Below are 27,592 nucleotides of genomic sequence, written 5' to 3'. Positions count from 1 at the left end.
TTCAGTAGTTTTAATGCATTTCTTGTGGAGGACAACATTGCAGTCTTCCCTCAACACTTAATACCACAAATACTTACCTTTTGCATTTCTTCTTAAAACTGAAGGCAATTGCTTTCAACGTGTGTAACTTTAAAAATTTTGCAGTGAATCATTTTCTTCTCCAATATTGATGATAGCTGTTTTCTCTTTGTTGAAGAGATGTGATTTCAGCTCGTGGGGATAAGTACCAGTTCTTTCAATGTATTTTATTTTTATTTATTTATATATATTTTTTTACTGTTTCTGATTTCAGGTATTCCTTCATAGTTGTTAGTATCCAGGACAGAGTGTACGATGGGCAGAAAACTGGATCTTTCTGGCTTGACTGATGAAGAAGCAGAGCATGTGCTTCAGGTGGTTCAGCGAGATTTCAGCCTTCGTAAGAAAGAAGAAGAAAGGCTGAGGTAAGATTAAAAACACTGTTGAAAACATTGGTATTTTTGGATCACTACATGCTGGTTTTTGGGAAGCTGAAAAACAAAGATGCTTTGGTTTGTTGTCTGGGTATACTTTGAATAACTGGGCTGATATCTTGTAGTTTGACCTGTAGTTGTTAAGGATGTAACTTCTGTGGGGGGAAAAAAACAAAAGGCTTAGTTGTGCTCTATCTAACAGCTGTTTGACTGCCAGAAATAGCAGAGTTAAGCTACTACACCAATATTTACCTGGGAAGTTGCTGAACCAATCGGTGAGCAATAGCTTGGAGCAGTCTATATACTATTAAATTTCAACCAAGATGCTCACAGCCTCATAAAGCTCATCCCCTTTGTTCTGAGTGGGCATGGCACAACTTCGTCCTCAAAGATATCTGACTGTGGGGGAACCAGGGGCACCTCAGACAAAGCTCACACAGACCCATTCAATACACTCCACACACATTACTCCTCCTGACTACTTGCCACTCCTGTTTGCAAAGAAAGGAAGAGTGGAGATGACCATGTCTGTGCAATTTTGTGGTGTTCTGTGGTTAATAATCATTCCTTCACAGGGGCAGTAAACATCCTAGCTTCTTTGCATTGATCCAGTTATTGCATAGTAATTTGTTGATGTCTTTAGTCTGTCCAGGCCTAATCCACAGGAATAGTCTCTTAATCTCTGTATGTCTAAGTAGTGGTTGCCTTTAATGTGACCATCAACTTCTGTTTGTGTTAAGAAAATTAATTGTTTTCTATAGTTAAAGTTCTAGTTACAGTTATAGTTCTCTGTCCTTTATTCACATACATTGTCTACATGCTGAGATCTGAAGATGAAGAAGCTTTACCCATCTCTTTCCCCAGAGTAAGCAGTGACACATTATCCACTGTGTTGAGAAGCTTTGTGTTCAGGTTACTGACAAAAAAAATGATTGCAAGCAGAAACAACCCCGAATAAAGCAAATGAGACTAGTTGCGAGGTAGCTTTCTCAGCCCAGGGGCTTCTGTATGTGACAAGGAGGACTAATGGCAGAGGCATGAATTAATAAATGCACTACTTTTCTTGTAGCTTCAGTAATACTTCCTTGAATTCTTATTTTTTTAATACTTCCTTTAAACACTTTCTTTTCCCCACCCGGGATTGTCTGAAGTCCCTATTTATAGTTAGCAAATGTGCATTCCCTTACACCACTACTATCACAGTTATGTTTCTTTATCATTTGGCACCAAGCTGAAGTCAGCAGAGCCGAAGTGCACCTAGTTTCATATTTAAGTGCAGTGGGGAGCTGAGCAGAGTACTTCCTTTGTCACGTATTTTCTGTTAATATTTTCTGAAACTACTTGGAACATCAGGAACAAGAAAGAAGACTTGCAGCATAGGCCTCATTCATTTTTTGCATGCAATGCAAGTTCTTGCTTGTTCTTCTGCAGGGGAAAAAGGTCTAGATGAGGATGGTACACAGAAGTGTTTATCTTTTTTTACATGGGTTGTACTGATCATTTTTTGGTTACCCTTCACAACAAAGCCAGGAAGGGTTATAGACAGAGCTTAGGAAGGGTGGATAGAGGGGCTTTCTCTGACTCATTTGTGTGGCTGGGTTTATTCTACCAGATAAGCACTCTGCAGTTAGCAAGTTCTGGGCACGTTGCCTGTTTTGTACAACTAGATCTTATAGCAAGAAGAGGAGGAAGGCAAAGATGATGTTGGGTGCCCACGGAAAACTGATCAGAAAGATTTTACTCTTCTAGCCTGAGATGAAAACTTCAGTAAAATGCTACTAGAACTGAAGTTTGTCTTAGCTCCTGAGGGATGTTCTTAAGGTAATAACACTTTACTGCCTGTTTCAGAGCTAATATACCAGTGTTATTTACAGAATTGCAATTGGTTGCATGTTAAATTAGTTTCACAAATTTCTCTGAACAAAAATGGCATAACGAGTGTGTGGAGAAAAGTTCTATATTTTTGTCTGGATAGTTCTATAGGTCCGTTTCAAATCAAATGTGTGACCTTAAACAATAGATAGCAGTTCAACTGCTGGCAAAATTTGACTTGATATATCTTTTGAGAAGGGTTGTAACATTACAAGCCACCAATTTAAGGATGTCTGGGGGGAGTCAAAGGCCCTTACTATTTTATTTTATTTTTTAATATTTTAGAGTAGAACTTGTGTGCATACTGTTCTCTTCCCAGTAATATGGTTTTGTCATATTTTACATGAGTGCTATGTAAATACTAAAGTGAAATGTAACACATCCATACTGATCATCTGCATTTTTATTTTTTTTTCTGCAAAGCTGTGTTGAGTCTCTCTGCAGTGAGGAATTTTAGCAGCAGTTCTCAAATTTATATCTTTCTTCCCACTTAGTGCTGGTGTTATCAGACAGGCTCTTGTATGTTTTGTGAAAAATCAGTTGGGTAAAAATAGTAAGATAACAATAAGATAACTGCATATAAATAGCTAGCGATTAGTGTGGTTGATTTGTCATGCTTTGCTGCTTCCTATCAGTGCAGTTTCTTTTTCTTTTTTTTTTTTTGCTATGGCTCCGTCTGATATCAGATTAGTAATATTTACTGTTCTTTCTTGTTTGTTCACCCATAATCTTTCTATTTTGATTGTGTTGGTTCTGTTCTTTGGCAGTAGTGTTATATTTTTATTTATTCCAGTGTTGTTATAATCATTCAGAGCCATTTAGGCTAAAATTACAGCTCTGACTTCTAAATAGGCAGTCTTAGTTTTCTGTGAAGCAGTTGACGCAGGCAAACAAGGAAGGTCTGGAATAAATAGGAAGATGATTAGGTTGAATTGCTTGGCAAGTACTCTCAGCATTGGGCTGTGATGGTACAGCCTTGTGCACTTCACCTCTGTTATAGAAAACTACGCAGGCTGTCTGTTGGCTATTGGGATATTAGTTACTGGAGATTCCTCTGAGGGTAAACTTACTGGACACACTACTGGTTTGTTTTCTCATGGCCAATCTGTTTTTAGTCTTTAATTTCATGCTTTGCGTTCCTGCAGTGTGTCAGTCAAGGGGAAGATTGGACTGTTCTCTGAGGTTTGAATTTCTCATGTCTGGCTCTTTATAATTTCTGTATTATATCTGCACTTTGCTTTTTTTAACAGAGACAGCAGAGGAGAGCTTACAAGGGTCTGTAAGGCTGAGTGTTTATTTGTGAGATAGGCCTCTTTGCACAAATAGATGTGTAAAAGAGATTGCCACCTTTCATTTGTTGCCATTTACTGCCAGTGTATTCAGTCTTCCGGATCATGGAAGTGTGTCATGGTTCTCTCCCCTGTCATGAAATACATCCCTCATTTGTTTTTTTTTTTTTTTTAACAGGTTGTGTTATATTTGTTTTAAATGTGCTAGTCCAGTTGTTTCAGATTAGGACTTCTGTGAAGCAAGTAAGATTGGGTAAGTTTTAAATATGAAGTGAGATTATCATTTTACCAGAAGGAAAAATGATGGGTGTTCCCAACCTGCTTATGAAAACAGTAGTCCATGCAGACTGATTGAAGGTCAGCTGCACTAATACTGAATTTAATATTCGAAACAGGTGTAAAATGAGAAAAGGCAGAGGGGTGGGAAAGGGACAGGCATAGGAGAGGTTCAGTGAGGCAGGAACCTCTGGGTGCTGAGCAAGGACTTTTCTGTCAGTAGCTGCTTTGCTTTTAGAAAGCTGTTACCTAAGCCACATAAGTTGTGTTCCTATAACCACTGGCCATCACTGTACTGAATGCTGAGTAAGTCATTTGTGTGGTGGTAGTTTTGTGATTAGCCTTGGAAACTTGCACTGGACCGGTTTGAAAAGCATTTCTGTGGTGGTGGGGACATGGTTTTGTCTTATTTAAACCGTTGCTGTTAATCACCTGGGACAATGGATTTATGAGGAAAAATTACTGACCTTCTGGTACCATGCGGGCACGTCATCACAAGGTGTTATTCACTTAATATACTTGCGTGGAGTGACTGGAAAAGCATTAGGGAAGTGTTGCGAGTTATCTGTTATCCACAGGCTGAGAACATCTGCATGGTTTGCCTGATACAGTGTATTTTTTAGCTAGCTGGGAAAGATTAGCTTTGCTGTCTTCACTTATGCAGTTGCATTTTCAGCTGTGGTAAAGATGAACTTCACTGATTCACAATCAAATCATCAGCATTGGTTGGCTTGCTTGCTTTTTTGTAGAAAATATTAATACATGTGCTCACCAGAGGGCCTCCTACATTCTCATTGTTGCTATTTTCTCACATTCAGAAATTCGGTGAGGAATTAAAATAGAGCCTTGTGTAGAACAAGATTAAGAATTTAAAATTAAGAGTTGTTTTTTGCCTGTTTTCATCCTTCTGTTCCTTTCACTTTGCAGTTCCTTGGAGCACACATTAGACTTGTGAAGAGGCTTCCTAAGAAGCAAGTTCTCATACCTGGCCATATTGAGAAACCAGTTGGGATTCTATTTCTTGTGAGATTACTGTAGGCTTACGTGTATGCACAGTATGTGTCATGGGTCTTGTAGTGGATAAAATATAAAACTCCTTGCAACCTCTGTTAATAGAATGTTGTCTGTATGAGTCATATCAAACTGGCAAGACACCAAGCAGACATTTGGGTAGCTATCTGTTGATTCTGCTTATCAGTTCTTCTTCTTCCCTTCCTGTGGCAGATGTCTTAAATACCTGAATAAAACAAAATAAAGCTATCCTTCTTCCCACCTCTCCTCCAGTTCAAACAGAGCTGTTTTAAAGCAGTTTTCCTGGTCAGGAAGATTGGTTTCCTCCACAGGCTCCAGAATTTCAGTGTGTGAAATTCCGATCAATGCCTTCTTCAAAGTATTTTCCTAAGATCAGTCTGCCTCCCTTTCCTCCGGAACAGCCTGGGGAGACCACGAGGAGGCTTCTGTCCATTGCTTTGCTATCTTCTAGCAGGTAGGCACAGTTCTGCTTCCTGTGCCTGCAAATTAACCCCTCGAGGGATCTGCAGAGTGAGGCTGTGATATACCACTTTCTGCTCATTGGCTCTGGGGACAAGGCCACACACAGCACTAAGAAAAATGGTTAGCGCTCATTTATGAGCTGTACTGACACTTAATTTCTCTTCCCCATGGTTTAAAAAGAAAAAGCTTGGAGTGACTTACTCTTCTGAGAGAGGGTGTTCTTTGGTATTCTCATGTTAACACAGCTGCATACTTCTCCAATGCAGTGCTGTGCTAAGATGTCATAAGCTTTGTACCCATCTGTCTAAATTTATTTTTGAGTGCTATTAATGATTGATTCATCAGAACTGTAGCTGCAACTTAATGTTATCGTGTTTAAGACGTTAAATGGGATGGTACCACTTTAAGGGTTTGTTAACAAAGCTGTCTTGCTCTTAATCTTGTTTCTAATTATCACTGATTTTACTGTGTAAATGCTTCAGGGTGGAAAGAAATCTATTTCTTAGCTAACATAGAATGTCAGTGTTGGGTTGTCAATTATTTCATCTGTTACTGGTTACTCTGTGCTGTTATTTTGTAGCCCTCTCTAAACAGTGATGCTTCATATTTTAACAGAAATCCTTCAACAGTATTCTTGGTTCAGGCTAAGTTACTTAGGAAAAAATATTCATCTAGTGACCTAGATGAATTCTGAACAAAAGCCAAGTAGCTAATGGTAACCTTGGCTCCAAAATCAGTAAGGATGCACTTTCAAATGCATTTAGAAACTGTTGCTTGTCATTAATTTCCAGAAACATTGATCCGAGTATGCTGTTTGCTGCCAAATAAGTGCTGTGCTTGAAGTTATGCAAAGAAATAGGTGCCTCAGCAGTGGTGCAACGCAGCTATTCGTGTGCAGTGCTGCGGCGTTTGGTTTGGAGTCTGCATCTGCTCTTTCTGAGGTTTGCCCCACGCTCTCTGTGCTAACACTCCATGGTACTGGTGCAGCAGTGGGCTTCTAAGTGTGGTTACAATGCAGCCTTAACTGGGTGAGAACGCTGATGAACCAAGCGTCAATTAATACTTGTTTATGAAGAAGTGTGAAAAGGAAAACATTCCAGCGAGTCTGAGAGAAATTTGTGTAGTCTGTGCTGAACTGAAAGGATATGTGGGCATGCATTTAATAAAGAAGGCACCGTGAGGTTGCTGGGATGTAAAATTATTGCATGCTTTTTGTGGTAATTTGGCCTTCATCACAGGTTATGAGTAGTCAAATTAACGGCCATAGCTTCACTAAAAGGAGTGTGCGTGTCTAGTGATAATGAATAGCTATAATGTAAAATCAATATTTAATCTCAGATGTCTTCTGTATGAGGAGTCTAAGCTGTTAAACGTGACTTGTTAGAGTAATATCTCACCTGAGTAGCCCTGCAGCAGGAGGCAGAGATGCTCTTGAGTGTGGATTTCTGTCTGTACAGGAATCGCAGTGAAAATAGTTGCTGAAAATGCTGTTTGTTTTGTGTGCTTTGCATGGGAAGTGCTTCAGTCTTTTTTTTCCTTCTGAAGAAGAAAGTAGATACTAATTTTATTATATATGTTACTCAATATTAATTTATTGGAAATCTCTTTATTAGTGCTAATCATGTGATTATTAAGTTTGGAAATGACCTCTAAGATCATCTAGTCCAAGTGTCCACCACCATCAACATTGCCCACAAAAGCATGTTCCTCAGTACCACATCCACGTGTTTCTTGACGACTTCCTGCTGTGACTCCACAACTTCCCTTGGCAGCTTATGCTGGTGCCTGACCACTCTTTTGGAGAAATTGTTTTTCCTAATATCCAACCTGAGTGCTAATTCATGGGAAGAATGTGCAAATGTCCATGAGTTGAAACAGGGAAAAGGAATTCACATGTCTTACAGGCTTTTAGGATGGTGTATTTCAGTCTCTCTGAATGCCATCAATTTCTGGAACCTGTTTTGGACATGAGAATGAGTGTTATAGACCTCTTGAGTTTGCACTCTCCATTGCCCGCTGAATTCAGAGCTGTTGGAAATTGTGAACTACTTTCTTTCTAGAAATGTCACAACGTTTGTCTAGAGGCAAGTTCAATTTTTGGTATTTATGAGCATGTTCATTTTCTGAGTTCAAAGAACTGCCAGATAACCTTGGGAGGAAAACAGACTTAACCAGAGTAAGGGGTATATTGGAGAGAGCTCAGCATTTTTCTTTCTAAATGAAACTGCTGAATATTTTCAGCCAAATGATAATGGGATTTACATGTGTGGGAGAACTACAAAGATGTCAAAACACTTTGTTAACACTTTCAAAATATTGCTTCAGAAGTGTCTTTTGAACATGCTTTCTAACTGTGGGTGCTCTTGTTGGTTGCACATGGAATAAAATAGGTTGACTTTTGTTACCTTTATGAAAATAATTTTAGAAAGTAAATATAAACTAACACGTATATCTTGTGCATTTGTAATATTTGAAACATGCTAACATCAGTCGCTGCCTCAACAGACAATGGTACAACAATTAACATTTCCCAAATCACTGTCATAATGGGTACTACCTCAGTATGTGCTTCTACCTTACTTATCATGATTGCGGGGTAAGGTAAGGAGCTTCATGTTTACGTCAGAGTAGTAGTATGAATGTGGGCAGTTATTAGAGAGTGATCCTTCTCATTGTACTTGAACATGAGGTAACCTTGTTGAGTTACTGGTGCCCACGTTTGAAGCTGGTGTGTATTTGACTCTGTGTCTGAGGTTAGCGAAAGTCTTTGAGCTTTACCCCAGGGAAGACTGTAGCAGCCTGTTCCTTTATTTTTGATTGGAGCGAATTCTTGTTTGTCAGTGTATTCTTCTCTTGCTTTATTGGTTTAATTCTTTTACTCTGATGTTAGTTATGACTTGTGTGTAGGTTGCTCCAAAAGTAATGCCTCCTGTTTACTTCCATGGAAACTACAACAGGTACAAAGAGCACAATGGCGCTATTTGACAGGGCAAGTTCTGAGCTAAAGACTGTTTTTTCAACACAGTCACCACTATTTGCTATGTGTTTTCACTAGCAATGAACAGGAGGCCATGCTTGTAAAAATCTCCATGGCTGTCTGGAACATAATTTGTCTTTCCAGTCAGTGTTGCCACTGCTGAAACGCACCACTCACTGGTATCCACACCCACTGTTTGGTCTCCTTAAACATTCAGCAAGTGCTGATCGATGTCAGTGGGTGCCATTTTTCCTGCATGGAGAAATTCAGTTCCACATCTTTGCTTCATCTGTACTTTCATGTCAGACAGCATTCTGTCAGACTGCTCCTCTGCTTCCATCTGTCACATGACAACAACATGTAATGGAATATTGATGGGAAGATTCAGTCTCTACTACCATACCACTAACATCTTCCTCCAACAGTATGAGCCAATGTAATAAAACAGGAGCCATTACTTTTGGAGCAGCCCTCATGTAAAGTTTTCCTGAACGCAGACGAGTGTAAACGTGCTTTCTTTTTCATTCTGTGGTACTTACCAAACTTTAAAATTATTTTATGTTTTCACTCTTGACTTCTGTCCAAATTTCATGAAGAAAAATATATGAATCTCTGTAAAGCTGGTTTACAACAGGATTAGTATCTTAAGAAATCATGCTGGATTGGAACTGTCTTTGGAAGTGGTGTTGCTTCGGTTGATGGAAAGGTATTAGCTGTAATATCTCTTAAAAACTTGATTTTAATGGATTATAGACAAATAACCTGTATGACAGATACATAACATCTCCTTTTAGATAGGAGGCTGTAATCTGAGTAGTACTGTCATTGATGAAGACATCTAAATTCCATAATGTATCATTTGTAAATATTGTCAATTGATTTGACTGCTCTGATATTACAGGTACCAGCAGTTAGTCTGAGTGGAACATAGGTTTGTATTTCAGTCTTCTTCATCTAGATGATTAAGTATAAACTTACTTCCTCATTAATTAAAAGTAGTGTGAACTTGTCATGTCATTCAGTCTCTTGTGAACTGTTCTGTGGTGCGGACATAAATCTAATTGGCCAATGAGCAGCTTTCTTCAATGATAGGTGATGAGTCAGTGTGAAACGGAGAGTGGATTTAAGTTTGAAAAGGAACTCTTAAGCAATCTGCATGTCAGTCCAGGACTGGTGGACTATCTGTGCTCAGCAGGGACAGTACCGTATCCTGACCATTGTTTTTCCTTCCATCATTTGGACATTCATTTCTTTTACCTTTTAAAATGTCACTTCTGGTGTTCTATGCAACTCTACTGAATCAGCACAACCATGCTGGCTTCAGAGTGCCAGAACAGGTAAGAACTGGAGGACGGCCTTGGGAGTAAGAGATTTATTGCAAGTTAAGCATGCCTATCCTTGTGTTCCATGAACATGGGCCCAACTTTTCATTTTGGAGAGATAAAACTGGAGATCTGGACACTAAGCTTGGAGTCTCTCAAGTGGCCCGATTTCAGGGAGACTGGACAACTAGATTGAATTACTATTTGTGTGTCTAGAACAGATTGAAAGGCTATCTTTTGGGTGGCAGGCCTGTCAGCTGGCTGCAACAAAGATTTTCTTGGCTTAGAGTAAGTTAGTTGTCCATTGAATTGCTGGAAAATGTCCTCTTAATGTTCTTAGTGAGTCTAAGAGGGCAGAGTCTTTAAATTCATATTTGACAAACTCTTAATTTATTTGCAGACTGTTATTTTTATCCTGTTGCATTCTGAATAAAAATGAAGACAGAAGACATGTTAGCGCAGGAGAGAATAATTGTTCTTTCAAATCAAACAAAATACTACTCTCGTCCTTACCGCAGTCTATGAGGCTCTGAAAGCATTCATGCATTCATCTGGACAGCAGTTCTCTCAAATTTCATTTGTCTTTAATCAACTGGGGAAGCAGTTCAGGCACTGCGGCGAAGCTGGTAATGTAAAAAGATGCAGAAGCTCCTTTAATCAACGTAGAACTCAGCTTCGCTTCTCAAGAGAAATATCCTTCACAGGAGGGCTGTGTTTTGACCCACCTGTCCCTGGTTAAGCTATTGGCATTGGCACTTTCTGACTGTGTGAGTGGTCTGAAAATTCTCCCCAGTGCCAGGTGTGCTGTAGCTGTGGTATAAATAAGGTGCACCTCAGAGGCAGCAATGACTTCTGCTGGGAATAGGAACTGGAGCTCCTGGGGCTCAGCTGTTATGCTGTTTTTTCAGAGACTATTTGGCAGGGAATTCCTCAGCACTGCCTCCGAATCAATTGGCAGAGGAAGCAACGTTGCAGCAGGGGAGCGTGGCTGATATCATCACTTTGAGCAGAAATGATGATCTTAAATGCCTTGTCCTGGTATTGCAGGAATTGGTGTTGTAGCATCAGTTACTCCTCACGCTGCAGTAGTTAATGCTAATCTTAGTAAAGCAGCAATACATTGCTGTAGTGTGTGTGAACAGTCAGGTATTCTGGAAGCAACTGTGATGCTTCTTTTGATTCAGTGGGAAAAGAGTCTTGTAATCCCAGTATTTGCTGATTGCTGCAAAGAGTAACTTCAGAGGTTTTACAGAACATGGCAGGTACATCTTTGATGTGTTTGCATTTAACTTGCTCAGTGTGGTGGGATTTTCCTTTGATTTGTTTGCCTCAGCAATTTACAACACTTTGTAATGGTGATAGGGGTTATCTGAGACAAGGGAGATTAGGAAAGGAGAGAAGGAGAAGGAGGAAGAAAAAAATATCACAGAAAGCGCTATTATCCAGTCAAATCAGAGCCTGATATTTTTTTTTCTTGCTTATGTTTTCATGGCTTGTTTGCTCCTGATATGATTTATGAATCTAGCTCAGTTGGCTTTGCATGGATAAAACACCTCTTTAGTCTTTGGAGTTTTTGGTCACTCAAGCAAATGCTTTCATTTTAGCTAACAGTAGATAGTGTAGAGTGTTACAAATCAGGATGTACTTTGTCTTTCTGAATAGTAAAAACCAAATAATGGGGCACTATGACTGCCAGGATACATCGGTGTTTAAGTCTTTGCATTTTGGCAATCTGGGCATATCTCACACTAAACATGGTAGATGCTGAATGTATAGTGAACCAGACTGAAACAGCTTGTCTTAGAGATGCTAATGGAAATGAACTTTTGTGAAGTGGTTAGCAACGAGGTGACAGAAATCGTAAGCGCTGTATCACTGTGTGTGCCACCAGTCTTGAGAAAACAGATCCTTCACAATTAAGTTGTGACTAGAAAATATATCATGGATTAACAGAAGTTAGATTTTATCGTTGCCATTTCCTGAGTAAAACATCAAATACCTTGTGTTAAGCTCAGTTACGATTATAACTTGTTTTTTGGACTTAGGAATGCTGAAGGAAGTTTGAAGACATAATAACTTCCCAGGCCTCTTGAGTAATTTACGTAGGGGACAGATTAATTCTGGTCCTCTATTACTGGTGAAGATTGTGGTCTTCCCTGAAAACATGTGGAATTTAATAAAGCGATGATTAAATAACACCTTTGATTCCTTGATATCCCTTAATAGTTGTAGTATAGTTCAAAAACTATATTGTAATCTTGAATGCTATTTAAGAAGGGCCCACGTTATTTGCACTGTGCCTTCTAATGAGCTGTACTGACTTGGTAGAGATGGAGGACAGCCTTTTTCTGTGTTAATAATAAACCCTTTGGCTGCATAATAGACATTATTGGTTCATTTCCACCATTACTTCCATTTAAGATTTCTCTGCAGTGGAGAGAATAACCTAAATTAGAAAGCTGAGTTAAAAATAAGCCTGAAACAGAGAATCATACTGGGATGATTTGCCTATCATCTTTGATTGCATGGGGTTATGTAAGTAGCTTTCAAAATAAAGGTATTGTGGTGTATGTCACTAATGCTTTGGAAGGCTTGTTTTTAAGGAACTTATTTCTCTAGAGAAGAATTTGGAGGAGGTTTTTTCATTTGATTCAAACACTGAATAGATTTGCCTCCTGATACATACATGAATATACACGCTGTAAGAGTCGTCTGTCTTTTTCAACTCCTTTCATTTTCAAGCATTTTGTTGCTTTGCAAAAAGTTTAAAGTACATCAGGTGCTCATTTTCCTATCTGGTATGTAAGCTATTATTTATTGACGAATTTAGGTAATCATACCGAATATCTTTCCTTGAAATTGTATTTAAGGTTTGCTTTAATTTGTAACGAAATACTCAAAAGATTGCACATTATTGCAGTTCTGGAGTGTGAGACAATAAATAATCTATTTCTGTGGCCATAATAAACCGCATTGTGGTTCATTACAGAACATTTGGTTATGTCATTACTGTTTCCATTGCTGATCTCAGGAAGGGCAGCGTAATCGTTATTTTTAAACAAAGCTTGTACTTAGCACTGATGGTAGGTTAATAAAAAGCAGATTGGTTCCATGGCAAGAACAGTATGGCAGGTTACCAATTTACTCACATGTTTTTGTGAAATCTAGTAGAATTATCCCACGAACTCCCTGGAAGGGGAGCCTAGCACAGTGCCACTCTGCAAAGATACTCGTATGGTGAGCAGCCATCGTGAAATGCAGAACTGATTGATGTTTCCTGAAAACCAAAACCCAGTTGCCGCTGGCACACAGAACAGGGGCTGTAGGAATTTACTTTTTAGGCAGGGGAGCAATCTGATGCACGAAACTTGTCGCTGTACCTCTGGTATCTTGCTGCTTCTTTGGCTCATTAGGCATGGAGAGGGAGGAGAAAATGTGTATTTACCTCACTGATGTGAGTTGTTGTGTCTGCATAAATAATATAAGGTGGAGTCTTGAAGTTCCTACGTAAGGGGCTAAGATACAATCCCAAATTCCTGAGTGTCCTTGTCTTGGGAAAAGAGGAAGGTAGCTTAAAAGCCTGTGAATGAGAATTAGCAAGTTGCAGCAAGTATGATCATATTTAGCTAAAGGGGATCCTTTAGTGTTCTCCTGCTTCAAAAAGTGTAAATTGTAAAAGTGCTTATGTGAAGTTACTGTTTCTTGGTGTTCTTTTACCAAATGTGTTCCCTGTCCCCTTAATGCCAACTTTACAAACTAGACCATTGCTGTGAAAGTTGAATGGAGGTCTTCTAATTTCATGCCTTACTGCTCTCTTAAAGTCCCTGTAGCCTTGGAGAGATGGGAAGTATTGCCTGCACAGCCTTTTCATTGCTGGTAGGGTTGTATGATTGTAATAAGATTTTTTTTTTTTTAAAGATATTGCACAAGAAGTAATAAAACCATCTGTGTTTCAATCTAGCAGTGTTGTTGTCTTCGGGGCTTCTGAGGGATAACAAGTTACATACTGATCTTCATCAAACAAGTGTGACTAGGAGAGAGTCTGCGGCTTAAAATAAGTAAAACAGTGGAGACTTGTTTCAGTTCAAGTTAGCATTTTTAAAGCCATCATCCCACAAACACATCTGTAATGCTGGAATTTTCACATTTTAGGCATACTGAATGTTTTATTTGAGCTCGTTGTTACAGTTGACTTTGTTTTTGTTTTCCCTGACTTAAATACAAATCAAATACAGTTTTCTGTGTCTGGTAGCTAAAATGAAACCAACCATGTCTAAGTGTTTAGCGTTAATTAGCGACTTGCATCTTTAGTAGTTGGAGAAATTTGGAATTACACTGGATTGCTCATCTATTTTTAATTGTCAATTGAAGGCTAATAATAATGGATTGAATGCATATGGTGGGCAGTACTCAGTTTTTTCCCTATTTTAGCCTGGTTTACAATAGTGTTGATGCAGAATCTGTCATTAGCTTCTGTTGTGAAGTTGTTCAAGTGAAGTAAGCTTGGAAGGATTTTGCCTGCTGATGTTCATCTTTGTGCTAGTAGCCAACAAATGAACAAAGAAGACAGACCCATCTGACATTACAGATTGTACTATAAATACTTTGGCTTCGTGTTTTCTGTTTGTGAACTCATCCTGAGAGTTTGGTAAGCAAATATGCAAAATGTGGCTTCTGCTTTTTGTATTTCTGAACACTGACTTTTGACTGTGATTGGTAATATTATGTCCACAATAAAATATCTATACAATTTGCAATGTTTTTGTAATGAAAATCGCAACTACTAACTTGTTTGAGTTTAGAGTGTCTCTGTTAACTGTGGGAATTTCTCATTTCATCATATAGGTTTATTTTATGATTAAATATAGCCTATAAAAATCAAATTTTTGAAAGATATAGTAAGAGAAAGCGATGTTTTTGGAGGTCTTATTTTTGTAGACCAAAGAGTGCACTACTCCTCCTTCCTTTTTCCTCCCACTCTCTCCTAGATGCGCAAGGATGACATTACTTCCTTCTCTGCTGTTTGAGTTGGAAGCTTCCTATATTCCTACTATGGACAAATGTAGTATTTATACATCTGGAGTATACCTGTACCCAAAGGACAAAGTGCTTGTTATTTACTTACTGAACATAGCAATGCAGTATAATCGTATTGACATCTGACACTGAGGCAGCATTTCAATGTTCTGTGTAGTTGTCCCCTATAGATAGATGCAGGGGTTCTTACCTGTCTAGGGGTTAATATTGTAACAGCTTTATTGCTCATGTGAAAAGGAAAGCAACTTTAGATGACTGAAGTCTTTATCGTCACCAGCAAATGGACTTTTAAAGTTTATCTGCTTATATAAAGAAATGGTTTACAGCTCTGCAAAAGGTAGTTAAAATCCTCTTACTGCTCTGGCAGTGCAAAGGCATCCACTTGAATGCTCTTGAAGCATTGCCATGGTCAATTTTCCATCCTGACAGGAAGAGGAGAGCAACCAATCTCCAATCCAAAATGCTGTTCCAGAAGGAAATCACAGCTCTGTTCAGTCAAACATGTCTTCCTGTAGTTTGTGCCAGCTGGTCTGGCATTGTTTCTTTAACCCTCAACACTCAACAAATAGTGATAAAGAATTTGAGAAAATAGTTTGTCATAATGAAGAGATAGGAGAACCTCTCGCCTGTTCTCATCAGCGATGTGATGTTGAGACCACTTGCGGAAGAGAGGCCTTTCTTTCAAAGCTTTTGGTTTTCTTTGCAGATTAAGTTGCGGTTGCAATGAGTGGAAGATGTAGGTGGTATTCTGTAAGTGCATCAGTATACTTTTGTTTGTAGCTTTTGTTTGGGAGAATACCTGCTGTAGGCACTGAAGGCAGCCAAGCCTGAAGTCAGTAAGTAGCACTAGGCCCTACCAAGCTGACATACAGTCTCAAGGCTGAAAGCAGTGTATCTGTCCTTGTGGAGCAGTACGGATGTGACTGTGTTGTTTCTGTAGTCAGGCAGACATGTTGTGCCTCTCAGTGTGCTCCAGTGTAGATACAGTCCTGTCAGGAACATGTACAAAGTACATGGAAAAATTGGCCTTACAACTGAGAGCCACTTGCTTCTGTAATGTTTCCCCATAGATATATTAAAAGAAGTTCAGTCATGCAGTCTCGTCAGCCCAGGTATTGAAGCTGCTGCTTGTTCTCCAGTGAACAGTTTCTCAAAGGCCTTTGATTAAAGTGATAGGTACAGAGTTCCTTTTATTTGTTTTCTGAGTTATTTATCTTTTCCTTAATTCATAAGTAGCATTCTCTACTATGTGTGTAAAACCTGTATTACTTGTCCCTTGGAGGTGTGTGTTATTGGTCTATGATAAGTAGGACTTTGTGTCTTAGGAATTTGTATTTCATCTTTCAAAAATACGCAGAATATGAAAATATAGTGCAGATTTCCCATTGTGTTATCTTGTTCCTATGAAAGCTACAGTGTGTCACAGTTTTAAACAACTGACTTCTGATTTGCTAAAAGGGAACTTTGTTGTTAAGAATGTAGACACTAAACCAAGGCTGATGTTTTTAAAAATGTTTATTTTTGCAAGCAGCATATGCAAATTTCTGTTGATTGCTTCAGCACAATTAAATCTGACAGCTGTAGACCACTCCTTTAACTAAAGGGTCTGACCTCTACAGCGTATTAGGAATGTCATTTTAGTTTGGTGGACTTGTCATGAGGTAAAATCAAAGTAATGTGATGATAAATTGTGTCCAGTATGTTAAGCTAGTAAGTATGTTACAGCAGCCTGGTGCACAGGTCAATCTCTCTGTGTTACTTAAGGTTTGTAAAATCCCCTGTAACAGGTTTAATAGTGCTTGTGGGACCAGAGGTGACAGAGGCATTCGTCAGAGGGAATTTCAAGGATGCGTTGTTTTGGGACAATGGGCTTAATCACAGCTGTGTAACATTCCCTGCAACTGCTCTTTTTTAAGCCAGATTTTTTTACAACACCTATTCCTGTAAAAGATTTTTCTAGGAGAGTTTTGTGGTTACCACGGTACAGTATTTCACAAGATAAAGACAATTTGCACACTTCAGAGATGTCAGTGTAATTCCTTTTATTTCAATTTCTGTCTGTTACTACAGCAGTGCTGCTTTGACCTCACATCTTCAGATACTCAAAAATTCTTCAGAAAAGTCATGTGTACTACGTATGTCTCATTCTTCCCTATCTCTGGGTTTGTCTACCTCTCCTACCTGCTTGTGGTTTTACAGCTTTCTTTGTGGTGCTTTTTGACATGACTGAAGGAGCAGAAAGATGCTGAGCCTGACTAAGAGCTAGATGTACCTTTCCTACTGTAGCCCAAGGACAGCTCTGTGATACAGCCTAAAAAAAGTGTTTCATTTCAGTGTGAAGTTGGCTGTCCTCTTCACTTTCATGTATCTTGTGCCAATCCAGCATGGCTTTAATTTTACTCTGCCTGAGGGGCATCTGAGGCAGAGGAACTGGTTTACTTTTGAGTGTCTTAGGCACGCTCTGAAACTAACAGCACATCAGTCACGCTGTGAAGCCCAGTCTGGCTCTGAACTGAACCTCTGAACTGGAGGTCTCCCAGCTAGTTACTGACCATTTATACAGGAATTTGAAACAGGACAAGACTGTAGTAGATTGAGGAGAAGGTGGCAGAAGACCTTCATGAGTGAGCAAGGAGCTAACAGAGAAACTGAAATGGAATAAGGAAGTTAGTGAAATGTGGAAAAAGGGTCTAGTCACTTGGAAGAAGTACAGGAATGTTATCTGGGCAAGCAAGGGTGCAAGTGGAAGAAAATGTTATTGGGGTAGTAAACGTGGATTCACCAAGGAGAAATCATGCTTGACCAACCTGATAGCCTTCCAAGATGTCATGACTGGCAGGGTAGATTAAGGGAGAACAGTGAATGCTGTCTATCTTGACTTCAGCAAGGCTTTTGACGCAGTGTCTCACAGCATCCTCATAGGTAAGCTCAGGAAGCATAGGTTAGATGAGTGAAACTCAGTGGTGCAGTGCAGTTGGAGCCCTATAGCAGCTAGCACTGTTCCCCAGGGATTGGTATTTTGTGTGATCTTGTTTAGCATATTCATCAGTGATCTGGATGGGCAGTAGAATGAGCAAATTCGTTGGTGATGCGAATTTGAAAGGAGTAGCTGACACAGCAGAAGGCTGTGCTGCTGTTCACTGAGACCTGCGCAGGCTGGAGAGTTGAGCAGAGAGGAACCCTATATTATTAACCTTTATTATAAGGTTCAACAAGGGCAAGCGTAGTATCCCGGGGACCAGGACCTGGGGACAAATAACTACATGCATCAGTACAAGTTAGGGGCTGACCTGCTGGAAAGGAGCTCTGTAGAGAAGGACCTGGGTGTCCTGGTGGGCAAGAGGTTGGCCACGAGCCAGCAGTGTGCCCTTGTGGCCAAGAAGGCCAAAGGTATCCCACAGCACATTAAAGGGAGCATGGTCAGCAGATTGAGGGAGGTGATCCTCCCCGCCTGCTCTTCCATTGTGAGGCCATGTTTAGAATACTGTCCCCAGTTCTGGGCTTCCCAGTTCAAAAAAGACAGAGATCTCCTAGAAGCAGTCCAGTGGAGGGCCTCAAAGGTGATTGAGGGCCTGAAGCATCTCTTATATGTGGAACGGATGAGAGACCTGGCACTGTTCAGCCCGGAGGAGAGAAGACTGAGAGGGATCCTATCAATGCTTTTAAATATCTGATCAGCAGGAGTCAAGTGGATGGGGCCAGGCTCTTTTCGGTGGTGCCTAGTGACAGAAAAAGCACAATGGGCACAAGCTGTAACATAAGAAATTTCACATGAACATGAGGAAGAACTTCTTTACTCTGAGCGTGACAGAGAACAGGCTGCCCAGAGCAGTTGTGGAGTCACCTTCTTTGGAGATATTCAGTAGCCACCTGGATGCTTTTTTGTATAACCTACTGTAGAGAATCTGCTTGAGCAGGGTGTTGTACTAGATGATTTCCAAAGGTTCCTCCCAACCCCTATGATTCTGTGATTCTGAGAAGAGACTGGGAACCAGTTTAAGCACCCTGGGCAATAACACTGATCCTTTTCTAATAGACTAGTCTAATAAACTTAGCTGAGTGCATGCTTGACCTGAGGAAAGCACCACAATTCTGGGTATACAAAGACTGTGCAAGGCAGAGACCTCTGCTTAGCAAGGATTAACAGGGTACGGTGACCAGGACTGAAGCCTCAGCCTTCCTGGGATTGTTTTTTTAGCTTCATGGATTTGAGTTAGAACACTGGCTTTTTTTTGAAATAAGCTTGTGTGTCTGCTTTAACAGAGGTTTGTTCTTCTGTTTGCTGTTTGTAGCATTAATAAAGCTGGAATTTGCAGGTATGAACTCTCTGGAACTGTGCACCCGTGGGTGATTAGTCAGCTTTAATCCTGTGTGGACCCTTCTTAAAGCTACGAGATAATTATTGTTCCTGCCTTGGCCAATGCTGTTCTTGTGTTAAAACAGTGGGCACAATGCTTTTGAACTTTGGATTTTTCTTTATGCATTAAATAAATATGTGTCAATCAACTGTCAGCTCTATTTCTATTTTTATTATATGAACGCGAGTGTTTTTTGTGTGGATTGCCACCCTCCAAATTAGGAATACTCAGCTTAAAAAAAATGTTTCAATGGAGGCATCTGGCAGAAAGAGAGAAATTTTCAAGCCAGAACCATTTCTTTGAGATAATGGGCAAAGAATGACAAGTAAGTTTGGCTGTGTTAAGACTGCAGAAGGGAAAAACAAGGCAAGCGAGGTTCATGGTGCATACAAATGTATTCCTCTGGAACATCCTGTGTCTAGCTTTGGCACACTTAACACAGGTGCTAACAGTTAGAAAATGAGACAAAAAATTGGGATTATAATCCTAAAACAGTGTGAGGGTTTTTTGTGTTGTTTTTTTTTTTTCTTGTTTAGGTGTTGTTTTTTTTTTTTTTTTGAGGGGGATCAGGTGTGCTGCTGCAACTGACTTCAACTGAAATTTTTTATCTCTGTTTTTCTACCTGCTTTAGTTCTATCCTATTTTGCTATCATGATAACTTCTTGTATCCTCTCTCACTCAAAAATCTCTGTATTGAAGGTTTTTTTTCTTGTTTTAACATTTACTGCATCAACATGCTGTCTTGTGAAAAAAAAATAAGGAAAATGCTGATTGGAAACTATATAATGCATGATCAGTTTCATTATGTTGTAAAGAAGTCTAAAATTTGAAAGTGTTACATCTTTTGGGGGTGTTTCTGTGTATGTGTGCCTCTGATCTTCATAAAGTGCTTTTATCACACTTTACACAACTGAAGTTGTTTTGGTCAGCATATCTGCTGCCTTGGATTTCTGCAGGGTAAACTTCAAACCGTTCAGGCCACTGGGATGGAGCTTAACAAGATCAAGTGACAGGTCCTGTTTTTTGGTCACAACAACCCCAGGTAACACTACAGGCTTGGGGTAGAGTGCCTGGAAAGCTATATGGAGGAAAACGGTCTGGGGGTGTGCTAGTCAACAGTCAGCTGAACACAAGCAAACTGTGTGTCCAGGTGGCCGGGAAGGTCAGTGACGTCCTGACTTGTGTCAGTAGCATGACCAGCAGGAGCAGGGAGGTGATTGTCCACCTATACTCAGCTCTGGTGAGGCTGCATCTCTAATGCTGTGTTCAGTTTTGGGCCATTCACTACGAGAGTGACATCAAGGCCCTGGAGCGTGTCCAGAGAAGGGCAGTGAAGCTGTGAAGAGTCTGGAGCACAAGTCTTAGGAGGAACAGCTGAGGGAACTGGGATTGTTCAGTCTGGTGAGGAGGAAGCTTGGGGGTTCCTTATTGCTCTCTTCAGTGACTTGAAAGGAATTTGTGGTGAGGTGGGGGTTGGCTTCTTCTGCCAGTTAACAGCGATAGGACAAGAGGTTGTAGCCTCAAGTTGCACCAGAGGAGGTTCAGGTTGAAATTCTTCATAATATCCTTCTCCAAAAGAGTGGTGAGGCACTGGAACAAGATGCCTAGGGAAGTGGTGGAGGTACCTGCAGGTTCTTAAGGAAAGGGTAGATGCGGTATTTTGGAATATGGTTTAATGGACAATATTGGTGGTAGGTGGATGGTTGGACTAGATGATCCTAGAAATCTTTTCCAACCTTAATGATTCTGTGATTCTAAGCTGTCACTACATTGAACTTGCCCTTTACCACATACTGATTGTGGTATTCTTTTTGAAATGGAAGTAATATGTGTAAGTGCTTGTAAAATGTATTTTAATTTCACGTTCTCTGTGCTTCTGTTTGGTATGTTATGTTTTTCATGTTGTGTTTCTAAGGTTTGAAGTTAGTTTCTGGCACAAGTTCACTTCCAACTGGGTTCCAGCATTGTTTTCTGCGAAGTATTGATTAAAATCTTGACACTTTCAGGACTGACTTATCATTGATGTTTGACAGCCTCCACCCCCAGCTAACAGCTTTCAAATACAGTGTTCTCTGGGTTTGACATGTAGTGCTTCACTGATGTCTGTGAACTTGAAGCATCCAGGTCTTGTTTTCAGAACAGATATATTAGGAGTGACGGACTGTCCGTAAGTATATAGGTTGTTCCTTTAAAATCTGCTTGGAACAGGTTCAATGCTCTGGTATAAGTACCTCTGAGAAATAATTACAACTCAGAGAGCTGACCAATGGATGGAGGACATGAGTTTTGAATTTGCTCTGTAGCAAACTTTGAACCTTTTATTTTAACAAAATGTTTGGGAAATGCTTTAAAGGATAGCAAGGATATCAAAATAATTTGAAGGCTTTCTAGTAAATTAAAGTGAGCCCTATGGTAATTCACAGCAGGCAGAGGTACAGTAATTTATTTGATGGACATTCAACCTTTGAACACATCCAGTAGAACTGTTATCTGACACTTTTTTAAGAACTTCAGCCTTGTTGCATAAAGGCCACAAGAGTAACAAGTGTTTTGACGATGTGAGATTCCTTAACCTTCTCAACAACAGCCCAGTTTGTGGTGTGCTTCCCAAGGCAGTTACTGGAGGAGTCACTTCCAGCCACCTTTTGTGCTGAGTGGGTTCCAAGTGTTGAACTTCTTGCCATGGTAGTGGCTAAAGCTACTCGTACAGCTTAAACGAAACCTAGCTGTTTCTATGCTTCTTTGATTCTTTCTGTCTTGATTCACAGCATCCTTGACCAGTTGCTTGTGTGGTACAGCAATACCCAGCTTGAGGCCCATTTGAGTGCAGTGTCCCACAGAAGCTCTCTTGCCATGTACGTGGGACTCACTGAAGTGGTTGGTGGGGCCTGCACCATTCCGAGCCTTCTGAGTGAAGAATAGCTTTGGCAGCAAAAGCAGTGTGCTGTGCCTCGTGCTACTTCTTAGCAGCACAGGCATGACAAGAAAGAATAAATTGTTTCTTTTTTTTGTCCGTTTTTAAATTTATGAGTGAATGGATATCCTTTTGACTGAAAGTATTATCAGGAAGCAGATCTCTTGAGTAAGAGTGCACTTTTTTTTTCTTCCCCCTCCTAGAAGTAATTTTTCAGTGAGTAGCTGTTCTTTTGGTCTGTCTGAAGCTGACTTGTATTATTTGTAAAGGCTAGATTGGTTTTATTAAAGATAATTCTCTTCAGATAACATAGAAAAATACTCATTTATGAGGTGCAGGTTCTTCATGTTCCTGGGGCACTGGTCATGAACAATAACTCTCTTATTGCAGGTTTTCTCTTTGTTTCTAGCTATTATTTATTTACTTATTTATTTAACTAGAGCCCGTCCACAATAGAAAGTATCTTTTGTTCTTCCACCTTCCAGATTGTGGGAGGCATCCAGAAAGTTAAGTGAAGGCAGCGTGAGGCGATTAACCAACTTGAGAGGACAAGTTTCCTTCTCAGGTCCTTGAAGGAGATCTTTAGTTCAGGCTTAACTATCTTTTTAAACTAATGAGTATTGGAAACACTTCACTTATGAGTAATACTGATAGCCAGTGTTTATATATTGCTCTACTCTTTAATAGACTTTGGTCTTTTGCTGGAATTCAGGCTTCTGATAGCAATAACTCCTGAGAACAGTATGGAAAGTAAAGAAAGCTTCACAATGGAAGTATCGGAAGTTAAAAATACCAGGAAGGTCAGGATAACTCTAAATATGTGGGAGGTCTCCGGAGTGTGTTGAAGCCACAGCACGAGATACTGTAATGAAAAGCAGACTCCTAATGTAGTATTAATTTGACACTTTCTATATGAATTCATGTATTTCCTGATACTTGTTTAACTGTGCAAGCATAACATTTTGCAGTGCTACTTCTTTCAGTGAAACTTTCATTTGTATTTAATTGGGAGTAAAAATGAATTTCATCATTGGGAGCAATTTTCTCATCATCATCTTTTCCATGCATTATACTCAATAAATGAAGCCAGAGATACTCCCTAGTCCTGCCTTATTAAGAGATTGATTCAGGGAAGTATAAAGTGTCCCTAGCTCTTATTCTTTTCCTGAGAGTTGAAAACACACAGTGCCTGTGCTACAGGTCTGATGTATGACACTGGCTCACAAGAGATGGATCAGTAAATGCAAAATCTGAGACTTCAGAATTTTTTTTTCTTATAAATCTTGGCCATTATATACAGATAGCACCTGTAGAATAGTGTATCTTGTACAAATTGAGTTGTATGCTAGAGCTGATGAGTTCGACCATAAGGAACATGTTCTGGGTGATTGTACTGAACTCGTTAACTTCACGTGAAGCCTTCCTCTAAACCTGGAGTTGTGTGACTGCTCCAAAAGCTTTGATTGTGAATGCCTGTGTATATTTGTTTCCAGGTTTTCATTCCATAAAAAAAAGTCAATATTTAACTTCTTAAATTTACAGAGGAGGGAATCATAATACTCAAAACTGCAGAATTGAGATGGATAGCCTTCATAAAGATGCAGTTCAATATGAAAACTGATGCATTAGAATTACTGGTTTAGACGCATTAGAGTACCATATTGTAGCTTTGTTTTTGTGCTGGTCCTGTCTGCGTAGACTCTCATTTTGAAAGCAACCTGGTCTTTGTACACTCTTTAGTTTTGAGTGGATGTCTGCCTCTTTTTGTTCTCTATTTTACAATGGGTAACAATTACCTGATGAGAATTTCATATTCCATTGATATTACCTTGTTCATTAACCCTGCTGGAGGTTTATTAACTATTATGCTTATTATTTGATATCAAAACACAGTAGGAAATGGGAGATTTGTTGACCTACTACTGCTAAAACAAATTCCAAACCATAACTTCATCCTTTTAAGAATATTGATCTAATATTGTTAGTTTTTCAGAATTTTCCCAATCTTTTATGTTTTGAGCCAGGTTCTAAAGAACATTGCATTGCTGAGAGCTACACCTCGGCATTTAAGATAACTGAAATTTGAAGTTTGTGCAATTTAGCCTGCAGTTTATTCTGAAAAGAGAAATTGTATTGGTACTTCTCACTCAGTTGATATTCACTGAGTAACAGAATGGTTGAAAGGCCCTCTGGAACGACATGGTCCAGCCCCTGCACCAGCAGGATGCCCAGGCTCACATCCATGCAGCTCTTGAAGATTTCTGAGGAGAAGATTCCACAGCCTGTCTGGGCAACGTGTGCCAGTGCACATGAAAATGACTGAGGAAAAGCTGCCGAACCTCTGTTTGCTCCTTTTTTTGTGAGGACTTTGTTTTAAAGAAAAATGTACTGAGTAACAGGTGGTGGGGAGGAAGGTGTGGGGCAAGACAGGCAGTCCTCGATACTTTACAGCATTTTTCCAGTTTTCTAAAGTTTTTACATTTAAGTTTTGATAATATGCAGACTAAAACAGTGGTGCTCTGTTTCTGAAGCAACCTCTGGTCATAAATATGCTTCGAGAAGAAGAGACAAAGTAAAACTCGAGAACTAACTGAATGCTAACAGCAGATAGGGTCAGTGTTGGTTGTAAATTCGTCTGTTCCTGATCTTATCCAGCATGATGACATAATTCTCTGCACATGACAATACAATCCTCTTCACAGCAGCAGGCTGTTAAAAATGCTCACTTGATTCAAAGTATTAATCTAAGTATTAATCTACTTTTAGGCCTAATTAATTTGGTGTCAGCAATTACATTTTTATTTATATGGAACAGAATTTAAGAGACATTAGATATATGTTACTCTAACGTAGGCAAGTTGATCTGTACATCTTTTTTTTAATTGAAGCTCATTTGCCATTTCAGTTTTTTTTTCATTTGTTGATTCCTAGCTTCCAATTTTCTTCAACTGCATATAATCAATTTTCACAGAATGTGGATGGTCACTAAAACAAACCTAACTGGCAGAAAGTCATTTTGAGATACTATTGCCTGGTATCTAAAGAAAATGAAAATAAACTACTTTGGAGTTTATTGTTGGTCTTGCTAACCAACTGCACTTGTGCGTCTGTTTGGTGGGGCTTTTTTTGGTTGCTTATTGTTGTGGTTTTGGTTTTTTATTTTGTTTTCATTTTCTAGGCTGTGCATTTTTTGATGGCAGAAAAGAAGTTCAGTTCTGATAATGTCAGAGGAACTGTTTGCTGGGAGCTTGGTCTGTTATGATTTAACAGAAGCATTTGTGCCAGATAAGTATTGGGATAAGTATCGGGATGAAGTTTATGTCTGAACCCTGCAGATCACTGAAGATGAAGCAGTGATAAGGGTGAATAAATATAAGCTTGGAGTTTTGATACATATATGGTACTTCAAAACAGTGAATTGAAAAAACATCAGTATGTACATAGTGCCAAACATTTAACACGCAGATAAAGATTTAAGGTGTAGAAAATGGTCATTGAGCCATTTTACACTATTTCTTCAATGTGAAATCAAAGAATTCTCTTAAGAGCGTAGGTGTTCTTTACTCACAGGAACTCGGATCATCTTTACTCAGAGCATGGCGAGGCATTGCAACAGACTGCCTGGAGAAGTTTTGGATGCCCCATCCCTAGAGGTGCTCGAGGATGGGTCGGATGGGGCCCTGGACAGCCTGACCTGCTGGGTGGCAACCCTGCCCATGGTCGGGGTTTGAGGATTGATAGTCTTTAAGGTTCCTTCCAACCGAAGACATTCTGTGATCTGTGTTTTACCTAATTTAGCAGAACAGTACCAAGCCTACTGTTTGCAAACCTATATGTTTGGTTTGCATGCTTGATTATTTTTTTTTCCATAGAGTGATTCCCAATTTGCAATAATATAAAAGTTTTCCAGGCTTTTGAGAGGATGACTTACCAAATTAAGCTGTTGAGAAACACGGTATAATATGCTTTTGAAAGGAAAATTGATGCTTGAAATTTCTTCTAATTCTTCTTAATTAAGCAGAGAAACACTTGGCATTGTTAAGTCCATATGTAGTCCTGATATTGTTGTATAATGAACACAGAATTATGCTTAACTTGCACTTGGCAGTAACACTAAGCAAGTTGTATAATGTTAGCTATGTCATTGATTTAAGCATGGCTGATTTCTGTTTGTTTATTTACTAGCTATCACACTACCATCCCTTGCTGGAGACTGAATCAGGATAGCTGTAGAATAGAAAGGCCTCTTTTTATCTGCAAAAAACATTTCATCAGAAGAGGTGATGGTACTGTTGTACTCCCTTGTCTTACCTTTGTCTTGTGTGTTAGTGTTTTGAATGACAAAAAGTTACTTTAATTTACAAAAGAGAGAGGAACAGCTAAAAAGGGAAGTGTTTGGATGCAAGGTGAAAGACTTGAGTAAACTGTAGACTTGAGTAAATGTCCCACCAGGTAAAGGAAGAAGACTGAAAAGACTCCAGCTAACCAACCAAACTAAAATTGAAGGCATCCTTCAAAAATTGAAAACCATGTCCACCAAAGAAAACAGAAAACTCAAATTCTCTCTGTATTCTGATACATAAGAAGAAGAAACAAGTTGCCAGGGAGTCAGCAAAGCTAGTAATACTTAAGATTAAGAAGGGGGCACTACTGAAGAGTCGTATAATTGCAGCACAGTTAAAAAATTTTTGCTCTGGAGTTCACATCAGAAGAAATCAAGAGTGCTTCCTTCATTTGAGGACGAGGTAATTAAAAATGTAAGGAAATTGACAATATAGTAGCAAAGGAAGAGAGAGCAAATCAGAAACCACTTGTGCCAATGTGAAAATCGGTACCACATCCACTTTTCACTATTTTTCTAATGCTTTTCTAATGCTATAGGTTTCTCATCTTTATTGTAGTAGTAATAAATGCATAGGAAAGGTTGTTAGGTTTGATCAAAGGTGTGGAATATTTTCTAGTCTGAGAAATAAAACTTTTCAGTTTAGAAAACGAACAACTGTAATAAAGATAAATACATGCTCCTTTAAATCCTTATTGTCATAAAAAAAACATGAATACAGACTTTTTTGTTCTCTGTTTCACATTTATACTGTGAGCTAGGGTACGTAGTTAGGGAGGAAATGGTTTGTTTATAAGAGCAAATGAAAAGGATCTCCTCTGTCAGAGTCCTTACTCTGGTTGAATTGGCAGTGCAGCTAAGATTGTCAATGGTAAAAAGAAAGTGAAGTCTGTAGGAAGAAGGACTATTAATTAAACCATGAGACACAGTTATAAAAATCAGAATATTCTGAAGAAAAACCCATGTGTTGAAAAGCATGTCTTCCCTTTTCATCTTTACTGCTTCATCAGCTGCTCAAATAGCCAAGTTGGGGAAGCTGCCATTCATCAAATAATCATATAAATTGCTTATAGCATTGTAGCTCAGACAAAAGACAAGCATTTATTTGGATGCAGATGTTCTTGCTTTTATACTTGGTTTTTCTAATGACTTCTCACTCTCCATGGTAGGAATTATAGATTGATGTGATTGTGTCAAAGGCCCAACTGTTTCATTCTGGGTTTTTTGTTTGCTTGTTTTGTTCTGTTGCTGCTTTTTTT

General features: G+C 39.3%; 1 protein-coding gene across 2 annotated transcripts in view; it reads left to right on the top strand.

Moving 5' to 3' along the window:
* The first annotated feature begins 295 nt into the window (after positions 1 to 295).
* MYRIP (myosin VIIA and Rab interacting protein) overlaps positions 296 to 27,592 on the top strand; it is a 189,312-nt gene continuing 162,015 nt past the window's right edge. For both annotated transcript variants that reach the window (XM_031553972.1, XM_031553971.1), the window contains exon 1: positions 296 to 443. In XM_031553972.1, the coding sequence (XP_031409832.1) occupies positions 334 to 443 (110 nt within the window). In that variant the 5' untranslated portion in view covers positions 296 to 333. The remainder of the gene's footprint in view (positions 444 to 27,592) is intronic.

The sequence above is a fragment of the Meleagris gallopavo genome, chromosome 6 (genome assembly GCF_000146605.3).
Source record: "Meleagris gallopavo isolate NT-WF06-2002-E0010 breed Aviagen turkey brand Nicholas breeding stock chromosome 6, Turkey_5.1, whole genome shotgun sequence".
Classification (NCBI taxonomy): domain Eukaryota; kingdom Metazoa; phylum Chordata; class Aves; order Galliformes; family Phasianidae; genus Meleagris; species Meleagris gallopavo.
The sequence above is the reverse complement of the archived record's forward strand: the minus strand, read 5'-3'. Positions and strand labels throughout refer to the sequence as shown.